The 14,932-nt window shown below is 40.9% G+C and overlaps 1 protein-coding gene across 6 annotated transcripts in view; it reads right to left on the bottom strand.

The window, feature by feature from the left end:
- The window catches only part of LOC132855181 (probable E3 ubiquitin-protein ligase HECTD4), a 110,524-nt gene that overhangs the window by 35,928 nt on the left and 59,664 nt on the right, over positions 1–14,932 (bottom strand). For all 6 annotated transcript variants that reach the window (XM_060883956.1, XM_060883958.1, XM_060883957.1 and 3 more), the window contains 10 exons: positions 5,724–5,913; positions 5,237–5,318; positions 4,834–5,036; positions 4,213–4,348; positions 3,928–4,110; positions 3,612–3,776; positions 2,874–3,043; positions 1,728–1,843; positions 455–567; positions 64–225 (listed from right to left, as the gene is read on the bottom strand). In XM_060883956.1, the coding sequence (XP_060739939.1) occupies positions 64–225; positions 455–567; positions 1,728–1,843; positions 2,874–3,043; positions 3,612–3,776; positions 3,928–4,110; positions 4,213–4,348; positions 4,834–5,036; positions 5,237–5,318; positions 5,724–5,913 (1,520 nt within the window). The remainder of the gene's footprint in view (positions 1–63; positions 226–454; positions 568–1,727; positions 1,844–2,873; positions 3,044–3,611; positions 3,777–3,927; positions 4,111–4,212; positions 4,349–4,833; positions 5,037–5,236; positions 5,319–5,723; positions 5,914–14,932) is intronic.

Raw genomic sequence — 14,932 nt, 5'->3', positions numbered from 1 at the left:
CCTTAACTTAGCAAAGAAGGCTAAGCTTTAATGGACTATATAATACTGCTCCAAAATTGTTACCTGAACCGGAACTGGTGAAGTAGCATAGATAAATGTTCCTCTGGGTAGGCCACCCCCAGCACTGGGGTCTGCTAGAAATGTCACAGAGGTCAGGTGAGATGAGAACATGCAGGCACGTACTGGTGGGAAGACACGTGATGGACACCATGTGATTTGCTTGGGCTGAAAAGATACAAGAAGATAAACACATTTCTAACATTTGAAATTTAACAAATGAAAAATACTGTGCCCCATATTTAAAGATCTAATTGACTAGTTGTTTAATACTCTCAGATTAATTGACAATCTATTAATTAACTTTTAAGTTTGTGAATAAAGTTTTAATAATTATATAAAAAGATTTATAATTTTCTACCAATAATGGTATATTTCTAGCCTAGGAGAGTCCTACCTGTCTTCTGTCAAGCTGGAGAGGGGGAGGGGGAGGAGGAGGTGGGCGAGCACAATCACGATACAACATTCTTAATCTTTCACACTGAGCCTCCACCATGCCCAATCTCTCACCTGCAGATACACAAAAGTGCAAAAATATTAAAAGCCAACCTGAGCTGTATCACACTGTGAGACAGAATCTTCTTAAGGAGACACACTGACCAAAAACTAATGATGCATCTGTTATCTATAATGTAGCCTAGAATTCAGTTAAACATATGTTTCAAACCCTTTTTCAAGATTTTTATATTTTTCAGACATTACTGTTTTCTGATGATTTTTCATTTAAAGTTACGGTTATGAACGTAAGTGAAAAGAATGTTACAAATAGTGTGGTAGGACTGTGTTAGTACTGTAGATTACATTTGGCTCCTGGCAGAGAAAAATGCTGTACAGTTAGAGAGCTGGAAAGAGGTAATGAAGCAAAAGGAATTGAATAAGGCCCACAGTAGCCAGATCACTCTATATCATTACCTTGTAATGATTGCTGTAAGGAAATTCAGATGACACTTTGAAGGGATAAATATGCAAAAGGGCTATGAACTCTTGTAGATTAGAAAGAGGATCAAAAGGAGGAAATGAAAAAGAAAATCCAAGCCTGTATGGAAAAACTAAAGGGGTAAAAAAAGGGGTTTTTATCAGGGCCTAAATAGCAATTGTGTGATCTTTCCCAAGTTCTATATGTAAATAAATAACGAATAATGGTGAAAAAAAAAACAGATTTAAATATATTTTCATTTTTTCACAAAATAAACCAACATCCAGAAACCTTGGGGGAATAAGTACAAAATATAATTCAGTAACATTCAGAAAATTTAATTTAGTAACTTGAAGTAACTTAACAAATTGAATATATGCAGAAAAATATATACAATCTAATTTAAAGTGCAGCAAAAAAAAGGCAGTAAAACAATGACCCAAAATAAACTGCCAACACAATGGGCAGCAGGACAATCAATAGACCTTAACCCAATTGAGTATGTAAAATATTAATTTCAAGACAGCATGAGCATTTTACCACAGGAATGCATGACATACAAAAGTAATGCATGCAAAAGTCTATCTATCCATCAACCCATCCATGCTTTCCTGTGGTAAAATAACTGTAACTAATGCTCGATTGTGGCTTATTGCTTTATTTTATAAAATTTCTCTCTTTCCTGTTAAAGATGACATGAATTCTTCATGTAACACTTATGTGTAAAATTAAACAGAAAGAAAGAGATACATACCAGGGCTACACTCCTGTGCAACTAGGTTTAGAACTTCTACAGCAGCAGGACATTGCTGGATAAACTCCTCACAGAATGAACTGTCCTCCAGCAGCTGTGCCATAACCAGACATGCTCTGTTCTCACACACACACAAATGAGTAATACTTACATTATGGTTTCATTGATACCCTGAACTGGCTTGTGTGCTTGATGTGGGATACAAAGGTCATCCATCTGATTTGTTGTAAAAGCAAAATAATCCAGGTTCAAGTGAATTTAATGTTAACATTAGCTAGTAATGAAAATAGTCTTATTGCTGGAAAAGAGGCTTGCAAAATAGATGTGTACTGTAGTTGTTCACTCCATCAATGAAGGTCTGTTCAATGCAGCATCCCAAATAAAGAACAATAAGAACTTTTTTGTGAAAAGCTTGAATTATTGAGTTACTTATTTTTAACAGCATGTCAGCAACAAGGCCATTTCAGGGTTTCTACAGGGTAAGCAGTACAAGATTTATAATTCATAAACCTGTCAGATAGTCAGCATTTCTGTAAGATATGTTTGATAGTCAAAGGGATTTGGCAGGAAATACATAATGGGGTCACCAATCAATAGAGACCCATCTCAAAATGCAGGTGGCAGGGAAAAAGGCAGAGTTTTAATTAAAATAAGGATTTTAAGGATTTTAAAGTTTTAATTAAAATAAAGATACAAAAAAATGTGTCTAGTTGTGCATACCACTTTTTACTGGGAAGACAAAGACTGCTAAATTTGCCATACTAGCATTCTCCAGGGTTAAACTAAGGAGCTCCAATGCAAAATGTGTAATGTTGGGCAAGTCTGGTAATAAGTTATAAAGTATTGTTTCCAGTTAAAAAGCCTTTAAATTTGTGTTCAGGAATCAGACTTTTGACTGGAATGAAAACCACTTTTTTGGTCAAGTCTTGTTAAAATCCTTTCTTTCATTGGTAAAGGTGCAGATTTCTGGAGTGGCTCAGAGGCTTAGCAAGTTTTGGGAACTGAGATGCTTGGATGGTTGATGTTTGTCATAACAAGACAATGATTGTTATAACATCCAATGCTGTTATGACCATATACAATGCTAAAAATTCTGTAACAAACTTTTAATTAAAGAAATTTTTTAGCTGAATATTGATCTCTGACCTAGTCCTTATCTCAGCCAGTAGTCGCACTGCAGCCATGAAAGGGCTGGCACCATCTCCAGAAGCTGGTAAACAGGTGTGGATGGAAAGACTGCCCTCCTGTGGAAGCAGCATGGACTGTACTGCTTGCACTACTTTATCAGTGATGGAGAGCTTATAGAGTGGCAAAGCCTGAAACAGAAAGTGAGCAGAAGTTATTTGTAGAGAAAAAATGTTGTAGAGAATAAAGGTTAAACAGGACATTACTCAAGATTAAAAGAGGCTTGGGATTTCGGTCTGGAAATTACAAATTTGTCAAAGAACAGTCTGATCAAAAGAACGCAAAGATCACAATAACCAAAAGGACAAATGTTACAAAAATCTAACTTTCCTGACATGCATAACTCACATATGCATACACCAAATATGGTGAGTCTCTGATGTCTTGGGACTGCTTGCAACTACTAGTCCTGGGGCTTCGTAAATCATCATTAATATCTCACTGTCCCGGAATATAATTTATACCCAAACCTGACTAAAACTTAGACAGATATGTTTTTAAAAAAGATGGCCATAAGAGGCTCCTGAATTGAACCTTTTTGGACCTTGTGGCCTAAATTGCCCAGAGCAATCCACGTGCACAAATATGTAGCTGTCACAAATGAGTAGCACCAGGTCACTTTTCCTATTTTCTTTCTATTTACTAAGGAGGACAATAAATCTGTTGACTACTTCTCAAAACTCCATCTTCAAGTCTTACCTCAGACCGTAGTGTTGAGAGGCGGGAGATGGGTACAGTCAAGATGTCAGAGGCCTTACAGTCACGGCGATAGTCACAGAAGGGGAACTTGACTGTAGCAATTCCTTCCTGTTCATTAGTGGAAATGACCACTCCGACACTGCCCTGCAGTCCCTTACCTACTACCTATGAGAGTTAAATAAGGGCTAGATTGTAGAAAATGTGGAAAAAATCTTTATAAAATTGTTATTAGAATATTATCATCACAAAATCTTAAGGGGGTAGGAAAAAGTCTCTGGAGTAGTAAGCTATTTTATGTGCCACGCTGAGGTCTAACCTGAACCTCCGATCCTATTTTGATGGTCTCCTTGAAGCCACCCAGGGCGCACAAGGCCGCCACAGCCTGTCGGCTGATTGTTTGCAGCTTAGCCAGCTTTCTGCCACTGCTAGTTCCACTCTCTAAGATGCTCTCTGCATATTTACCCAACTGAGGTATGTACATCAGGGCCCTGGATAGTACCTGTTTCACATGACAAGTGTATGCAAGACCAGGCATAAGAAAGGAAGAAAGATGTTTAACAGTTTTGTCCAAAAACAAATAAAAATGGTTCAGAAATCATACCTTTTCTGCTGCAGTTGTCCATATCTGAGCAGTATTTGACTCTGGTGCTGTTAGAAGGCTGTGCAGCAAAGCAATGACTTCAGCAGCCATACTGTTTGCTACGTGACCACTGATAAACGGACGGACTGGGTCAGATCTGAAATGTGAGAAAACAACAGTGCAATATACAGTACTTGACTCTAGGATCACATCCTTTGCTTTGCACATCCTTTAGGAACATTGTTTGTAGTGAACACTCTAAAGCAATCAATGTGTGCTCTTACGGCTCACACCAAAGCCTTTTTATTTACGTAACAATGCACAAGTATCATAAACTTAATTTTTTGTTTATGCACATATATTAGAGGACTTACTTTCATAAATGTAAATGTTTTTCCTGTAGTGCGGTATGAAAGTAATTAGTACATGCCTTCACAATCCATAGTGCACAGCTACCATAACGGTATTAAAAACAGGGCTAAATAGCCAACTAAATTAGATTTGAGTGCAGCCTAGAGACATTATTTCAACCTCAATAGTTCTCCATCAAACAGTAGCCCAAATCTTCTATCTGAGTAAGACATTGGACAAATGTAATCATAGTTAGTCATGTGATCATATATATTAGTAAACGTTTTCTACCTGGACAGATCTGCATTCCTGTCTCTGCATACTACACTCTGGGCAAATTTCTTCTTATCTCCAGTGGTGTTTCCCCCTGAAGTCTCTTGAATTTGAGTTTCCACTGGGGGACCCACACTCACAATGAGCCCAGACTGAGCCCATTTAATTGCCTTTCGGAGGGCTGCTGATGCCTCTTCTGTAACCACTTCACAGCACCCAGTCTTTATGGAGAAAAATATGATCTTGAGTCCATAAAAGTATGTGTTACTCATATATAAAAAACAATAATGTTAAGGAAATAAGCTTTGCATGACTGATTATAGAACAACAAATGTAATTTAGTATCACTTGCTTGCATTAACAAACATATAGTTCTCTATTAAATATTGCATTTAAATCTTGTCATGCAGGCAGAATTGACCTTGGTCAAGTCTCGGTCCATTTTCACCACCTTGTCCATATTGGCTCCCGTACCAAGCCGAAAAGGACGCCCCTCTGAGCTACTGCAGAGACATTACACATGAAATTGGCTCGAGGACACCAGATATTTTAGAATGTATTTTAGAAGACATGTCCAAACTATATACCAAAATATCAGTAAAATAAAGTATAGTCATTAAAAGAGGCATGAGTTCACACTACATTTTTAAACCACTTTCACTGTAAATTCACAATTCTACTTTGTCAAAGAAAATTTAATTTATTTGGGTGCTGTGTCAGTGACAATGCCTGGTGAAGACTCTACATTGTATTAGCATTCTCAGTGTCAGTTTTAATTTGACCTATTTCTGTGCTGAAAATGTGAAACACCAATGCATTAGGGTACTGATGGTCTTGATATGGCTCTGCCATAGACTTTTCTCTTTGGCCCCTAAATAAAATCTTGTCTAGGGCCTATTAATATTTACCTGAGTAATGGCTGAAGTACTTCATGGGAAGACTGGTCTTCTCTCTTGTGTATGAAAATGGAGAGTTTACCATCCACTGCTTCTCCCTCTTCCCCAACATCTTTGTCTGTCTTGACATTACCCATGGGGCCAGCCCAGATTAATCTGGTATCTGGCTCAGAGGAAGCAGGGGAAAGCAGGGTCTGGCTGCCTAAGAGTAACAGAAACAGAAAGCAAAGCACAAAAGAACTTGATTTCCAAAAATTTGAATGAAAATCATCAAAGCAGTAAGAAGACACAAATGTATGAAGGAAGCCCAGGGCATGAAAAAGTACATCTTGGGTCCTGTTCAATGGTATGTCAGTGGCAGATCTCTGTGCAGCAGCACTCCCCATCTGTACATGGAATGTGTTTGACCGTGGAATGTGCACAGTCTGATTTACTCTGCAATCCAGTGAAAGAGGCACTAACAGATCTATTCTACAAAAATTCTCCAATCCCTGGATTTGAGGAAGTCACACTGTGTGTTCACAAAAAAACCTTCGTTGTCGCATTTCTCAACTGTAGCAGCAGAAGAGATTTTACAACTCATCCAGTCTTGTAGGTGGCCCATTGGATCCACTCCCTTCTGCTATGCTTCAGACCATCTCGCAAGACCTTCTGCCCTTCATTACCACTATCATCAATAGATCCATAGCATCTGGTCAGGTACCAACTACATTCAATTGAGCAAGGGTTTTTCCCCATCCTTAAGAAACCTGCTCTGGATCCATCAGACATCAGTAACTACAGACCGGTATCACTTCTCTTGTTTCTTTCAAAAATTCTTGAACACGTCTATAATCAACTGTCTGTCTATCTCTCCCAGAACAACCTCCAAGATTCCAACCAGTCTGGCTTCAAAGCAGCTCATTCCACAGAGACAGCCCTTTTGGATGTCTCTGAGAAACTTCATGTTGCTAGATCAGCCAAACTGTCCTTATCCTCCTTGACCTTTCAGCAGCGTTTGATACAGTCAACCACAAGACTCTCTTGTCCACCCTAAAGAGTCTTGGGATTTGCGGATCAGCTTGGGAATGGTTTGCTTCCTACAGTACCTCAAAGGATGCTCATTGTTTACTGTTATTTATTTATTTAATTTGTTGGTGACTTTGAGTTACTTGAAAGGCACCTGTAAATTAAATGCATTATTATTATTATTATTAGGGTTCAAGCGCGAAGCGCTGGAAACCTATTGTTTTTGTTAGGATTTTTAGAGGTCAAGCCCCGAAGGGGCGTAGACACCTATTGTTATCGTTAGTTTTCTTATTATTATTATTATTATTATTCTTCCGTCTTCCGCCATTGAAGTCAATGGCAGCCCATAGAACCGTACGTAGGAAAGTTATGAAATTTGGCAGACATGTAGAGGCCAGTCTTAGAAGTTACTGTAGCAACTTTGGTGTGTCTAGCTCAAACCGTCTAGTGCCACCAACAGTCCAAAAACCCAATTTTGTGCTGAATCGTAAGGCCTAGAGGCAAAATTCTTGCAACATCAGAATCAGGATCAGAATCAGAAAGGTCTTTATTGCCAAGTATGTTTAGGCAAAATTCTTGCAAAATCAGAATCAGAATCAGAAAGGTCTTTATGAAGAACACACACTTACACACACATTTAAACACACATTTACACACACACACACTTACTCACACTCGCACACTCACATACTCACACACACACACTCTCACACACACACACACACACACACACAGACACACAGACACACAGACACTCACACACACACTCACACACACTCACTCACACAGACACACACACACGCACTCACTCACACACACACACACACAGACACACAGACACACAAAGACACTCACACACACACTCACACACACACCCTCTCACACACACACACACACACACGGACACTCACACTCACACAGACACACACACTCACACACACATTTAAACACACATTTACACACACACACACTTACTCACACTCGCACACTCACATACTCACACACACACACTCTCACACACACACACACACACACACACACAGACACACAGACACACAGACACTCACACACACACTCACACACACTCACTCACACAGACACACACACACGCACTCACTCACACACTCACTCACACAGACACACACACACGCACTCACTCACACACACACACACACAGACACACAGACACACAAAGACACTCACACACACACTCACACACACACCCTCTCACACACACACACACACACACGGACACTCACACTCACACAGACACACACACTCACACAGACGAGGAACACACACACTTACACACATTTACACACACACTCGCACACTCACATACTCACACACACTCACATTTAAACACAAACACACTCTCTCACACACACACACACTCTCACAACACACTCTCACACACACACACACATACACACAGAGACACATACACACACACACACTCACACACGCACACACACACACACACACACAGACAAACAGACACACAAATACACATTCACACTCACACAGACACACTCACACACACACTTTATTGCCAAGTATGTTTTCACATACGAGGAACACACACACTTACACACATTTACACACACACACACACAAACACACTCATTCACACTCGCACACTTACTCACACTCGCACACTCACATACTCACTCGCACACTCACATACACACTCACCTACACACACTCACAGTTACACACTCACTCACACTCGCACACTCATTCACATACTCACAAACACCTTCACTGACTCACACACTCACTCACAGACACTCACACACATACACACACTTACACACACACTTACACAAACACTCACACTTACACACACACACTCACACACTTACACATACTTACACACACATTTTGAATTTTCACGTCAAGTTCAGTATTTTACCAATACAATGCCATATAGCTACGAAACTTGGTATGGTTCATCAGCGTAAACTTGGTATGGTTCATGTTCTGAGCGCATCTGATCGGCTTGACCCCGGTATCGCTGCTTGCAGCTATATTTAGGGTTCAAGCGTCAAGCGCTGGAACCCTATTGTATTTGCTCAGATTTTTATTATTATTATTATTATTATTATTATTATTATTATTATTATTATTCCGCCCTAGAAACGGTCGTGCAGCCCAAACTGTAAGACCTAGAGAGCTCAAACTTGGTCAGATGGTAGTACTGGTCAGTTACTCAGGGCCAAGGTTTCAGCGGAATCGGACAATTTGGGGCGCTTCAGCGCCCCTCAACGCGTTTGTGCCCATAACTCCCAAACCGTATTTCCAAATCTCAAGTGCTTTATATCATTGGAATCCTTGGCTCATGACTTAAAAAACGTATATCTCCAATTTCATTCCCCCCTTGAAAAGTTTTTCACTATAGTGCATTTTGTCCAAAACCTACTTTTGCTAACTAGTCCTAGGTTTTTCGCCTGATCGAGACCAATCCATTGCAGTAATGTTCTCTGGAGTCTCATTGTCAATAATCTTCGAAAAAAAGTCGAAATTTTGATTCAGGGTCCTTAAGGGGCCCCAAAACGTTTGGACTGTGAGGAGCCAGTTTTACTAAAATGTCAATAACTCCAGAACTAAATGAGCTATCAACACCAAACCTGGGACACATGTGAAAGAGGTCAAACTGAGGTCACAGTTCAAAAACCGTGGCGATTGGCTACTTGGTGGTGCTATAACGGAAAAATCACTAAAAACAGCCATTTTTAAAAAAAAAAGCCCTCTAGCGCCACCAACAGTCCAAAAACCCAATTTTGTGCAAAGATTCTGATTCTGAGAAAGATTCTGATTCTCGCGGGTATTCTGATGACGTCACGTGTAGCCTCGCCCCCAATATCAGCAAAATCAAAAAGTTAGCACAACATGGACATGTCATATATCAAAACACTCAGCACGATGAGGGGAACTGACGTCACGTGTAGCCCCGCCCCCAAAATTAGCGAAATCCAAAAGTTAGCACAACATGGACATATTACATATCAAAACACTCAGCACGATGAGGGGAACTGACATCACGTGTAGCCCCGCCCCCAAAATGAGCGAAATCAAAACAGTTAGCACAACATGGACATGTGACATAATCATCAAAACACTCAGCACGATGAGGGGAATTTGCCACGTGCAAGCACATTCACATTTTCTTCAGGAAATGACTTGCGGGTCACTCGTTCTACATCTGGGTGCTTGTGTTTCTTAGCTTTATGGATATGACTTTGTTTATTTTAGGGAAAACTGGACAGGTGAGTACTTCACATGACATATATTGTGGCACCCTCTGTAGCATGACATATGTAGCATGACATGACATATATTGTGGCACCCTCTGTAACTTGCGGGTCACTTTGTGTATGTGAAAATCCTTTAAGGCCTTAAACTCCCTAAAGGCCTTAAACGCTTGAACCCGAGAAATGCTGCTTGCATTTGCAATTATTATTATTATTATTATTATTATTATTATTATTATTATTATTATTATTATTCTGCCCTAGAAACGGTCGTGCAGCCCAAACCGTAAGGCCTAGAGAGCTCAAACTTGGTCAGATGGTAGTACTGGTCACAGTTACTCAGGGCCAAAATTTCAGCGGAATCGGACAATTTGGGGCGCTTCAGCGCCCCAAAACGTGTTTGTCCCCATAACCCCTAAACCCCTAAAACCCATATGTCCAAATCTCAAGTGCTTTATATCATTGGAATCCTTGGCTCATGACTTAAAAAACGTATATCTCCAATTTCATTTGTGCCATTAAATTTTTTCGCTATCGCGCATTTTATCCGAAACCTACTTTTGCTAACTAGTCCTAGGTTTTTCGCCTGATCAAGACCAATCCAGTGCATTAATATTCTCTGGAGTCTCAAAGACAATAATTAAAAAAAAGTCGAAATTTTGATTCAGGGTCCTTAAGGGGCCCCAAAAAGTTTGGACTGTGAGGAGCCAGTTTTAATAAAATGTCAATAACTCAAGAATTAAATGAGCTATCAACACCAAACTTGGGACACATGTGAAAGAGGTCAAACTGAGGTCACAGTTCAAAAACCGTGGCGATTGGCCACTTCGTGGTGCTATAACGGAAAAATCACTAAAAACAGCCATTTTTTAAAAAAAAAGATCTCTAGCGCCCCCAACAGTCCAAAAACCCAATTTTGTGCTGACTTGTAAGGCAAAGATTCTGATTCTGGTTCTGACTCAGAGTGGGTGGGGCCTAACCCGGAAGTAGGCGGGGCTTGTCTTGAAATGGGCAGGGCTTTAACCGGTAATAATTAATTTGTAATATTTATAACACTAGCTTACTACCTTTATGTTTTTTATGAAATACAGCAAAAACGTGTCAGACACTCAGTGTCTGGTTACTGGTTAGAGACAGCTGAAGGTTTAAAAAAGAAAAAAATCTCCGACAGGCAGAGACGCAATGCGAGTCGCATTCTACCAAGCAAGCACCACGTCTGAACGAACCCATGTTTACCAGAACTCTACTGGTTAGTAAGTACGTATTATTAACGTTACAACCCGAAGTAAAAAGCTGAAGAAACCCTAAACGTTAACGGAAAATACTCGCGAACCCGAGTGACTGAGGGAGAGACAGAGAGCTGTTCTGTGTGTGACTGTGAGTGAGCAGAGCGAGACACAGCAACACAATACATCTGTATGTGTATAGGGGAGGGGCGCTGTGACTAGCCTATCACTGTAGGGGAGGGGCGCTGTGACTAGCCTATCACTGTAGGGGAGGGGCGCAGTGACTAGCCTATCATTGTAGGGGAGGGGCGCTGTGACTAGCCTATTACTGTAGGGGAGGGGCGCTGTGACTAGCCTATCACTGTAGGGGAGGGGCGCTGTGACTAGCCTATCACAGAACGCTGACACAATCAGCTAGCCAATGATGATTTTCATACAATCCGAGCACAGATATTGACTCGTATTACTCGTATAATACTCATACTCGGCAGAAGTGCTTTATCCGTACCGGATACTCGTTTCAGCCAAGTATCCGGCTCATCTCTAATGGATATGACTTTGTTTATTTTAGGGAAAACTGGACGGGTGAGTACTTCACATGACATATGTTGTGGCACCCTCTGTAGCATGACATATGTAGCATGACATGACATATATTGTCATGTCAATCCAAAGGCCTTAAACGCTTGAACTCGGGAAATGCTGCTTGCAGCTTTAATTAGGGGTCAAGCCCCGAAGGGGCGTAGACACCTATTGTTATCGTTAGTTTTCTTCTTCTTCTTCTTCTTCTTCTTCTTCTTCTTCTTATTATTATTATTCCAACCGTCATTGAAGTCAATGGCAGCCCATAGAACCGTACGTAGGAAAGTTATGAAATTTGGCACACATGTAGAGGCCAGTCTTAGAAGTTACTGTAGCAACTTTGGTGTGTCTAGCTCAAACCGTCTAGCGCCACCAACAGTCCAAAAACCCAATTTTGTGCTGAATCGTAAGGCCTAGAGGTAAAATTCTTGCAACATCAGAATCAGAATCACAAAGGTCTTTATTGCCAAGTATGTTTAGGCAAAATTCTTGCAAAATCAGAATCAGAACCAGAATCAGAAAGGTCTTTATGAGGGACACACACACACTTACACACGCATTTACACACACACACTTACTCACACTCGCACACTCACATACTCACACACACACAGACACACACAGACACTCACACACACACTCACACAGACACACTCACACACGCACTCACACTCACACACACACCCTCTCACACACACACAGACACACACACACACAGACACACACACACACAGACACACACACACAGACACTCACACTCACACACAGACACACACACACACAGACACTCACACTCACACAGACACACACACTCACACAGACACACACACTCACACAGACGAGGGACACACACACTTACACATTTACACACACACTCGCACACTCACATACTCACACACACTCACATACACACACTCTCTCACACACACACACTCTCACACACACTCACACACACACACAGACACACACACTCACACACACATACACTCACACACACATTTACACACACACACTTACTCACAATCGAAAACATACTCACACTCGCACACTCACACACACACACACACACACAGACAAACACACACAGATACACACAGACACTCACACACACTCACACACACTCACACAGACACACACACATGCACACAGACACACACACAGACACACACACACACACAGACAATCACACTCACACACACACACCCTCTCACGCACACACACAGACACACACAGACACATACACACAGACACACACTGACGAGGAACACACACACTTACACACACATTTACACACACACTCGCACACTCACATACTCACACACACACACACACTCACACACACACACACACTCACACACACACACACACTCACACACACACACACACTCACACACACACTCACACACACACACTCACACACACACACACTTTATTGTCAAGTATGTTTTCACATACGAGGAACACACACACACTGACACACACATTGACACACATACACACACTCACACACACACGGGGTCAAGCCGATCAGATGCGCTCAGAACATGTCGCTGATGAAACATACCAAGTTTCCACACTCGCACACTCACATACTCACTCGCACACTCACATACTCACATACACACACATTTACACACACACACACACACACTCACAGACACACACACATGCACACTCACACAGACACACTCACACACACTCACACTTACACACACACACACACTCACACACTTACACACACACACACTCACACCTACACACACTCACACCTACACACACACATTTTGAATTTTCACGTTAAGTTCAGTATTTTACCAATACAATGCCATATCGCTACGAAACTTGGTATGGTTCATCAGCGACATGTTCTGAGCGCATCTGATCGGCTTGACCCCGGTATCGCTGCTTGCAGCTATATTTATTATTAGGGTTCAAGCCTGAAGCGCTGGAAACCTATTGTTTTTGTTAGGATTTTTATTATTATTATTATTATTATTATTATTATTAGGGTTCAAGCACAAAGCGCTGGAAACCTATTGTTTTTGTTAGGATTTTTATTATTATTATTATTATTATTATTATTATTATTATTATTACGCAATAGAACCGGTCGTGCAGCCCAAACCGTAAGGCCTAGAGAGCTCAAACATGGTCAGATGGTAGTACTGGTCACAGTTACTCAGGGCCAAAATCTCAGCAGAATCTGACAATTTGGGGCGCTTCAGCGCCCCAAAACGTGTTTGTCCCCATAACCCCTAAACCCAAAATCTCAAATGTCCAAATCTCAAGTGCTTTATATCATTGGAATCCTTGGCTCATGACTTAAAAAACGTATATCTCCAATTTCATTTCCGCCATTAAATTTTTTGGCGCATTTTATCCGAAACCTACTTTTGCTAACTAGTCCTAGGTTTTTCGCCTGATCGAGACCAATCCAGTGCAGTAATATTCTCTGGAGTCTCAATGACAATAATTTTCGAAAAAAAGACGACATTTTGATTCAGGGTCCTTAAGGGGCCCCAAAACGTTTGGACTGTGAGTAGCCAGTTTTACTAAAATGTCAATAACTCAAGAACTAAATGAGTTACCAACACCAAACTTGGGACACATGTGAAAGAGGTCAAACTGAGGTCACAGTTCAAAAACCATGGCGATTGGCCACTTTGTGGCGCTATAACGGAAAAATCACTAAAAACAGCCATTTTTTAAAAAAGCCCTCTAGCGCCCCCAACAGTCCAAAAACCCAATTGTGTGCTGACTTGTAAGGCAAAGATTCTGATTCTGGTTCTGACTCGAAGTAGGCGGGGCTTGTCTTGAAATAGGCGGGGCTTTAACCGGTAATAATTAATTTGTAATATTTATAACACTAGCTTACTACCTTTATGTTTTTATGAAATACAGCAAAAACTTGTCAGACACACAGTGTCTGGTTACTGGTTAGAGACAGCTGAAGGTTTAAAAAAGAAAAAATCTCCGATAGGCAGAGACGCAATGCGAGTCACATTCTATCAAGCAAGCACCACGTCTGAACGAACCCATGTTTACCAGAACGCTACTGGTTAGTAAGTACGTATTATTAACGTTACAACCCGAAGTAAAAAGCTGAAGAAACCCTAAACGTTAACGGAAAAGACCCACGAACCCGAGTGAC

This window comes from Tachysurus vachellii, chromosome 12, assembly GCF_030014155.1.
Source record: "Tachysurus vachellii isolate PV-2020 chromosome 12, HZAU_Pvac_v1, whole genome shotgun sequence".
Lineage (NCBI taxonomy): Eukaryota > Metazoa > Chordata > Actinopteri > Siluriformes > Bagridae > Tachysurus > Tachysurus vachellii.
This window is presented reverse-complemented; position numbering and strand designations above follow the sequence as displayed.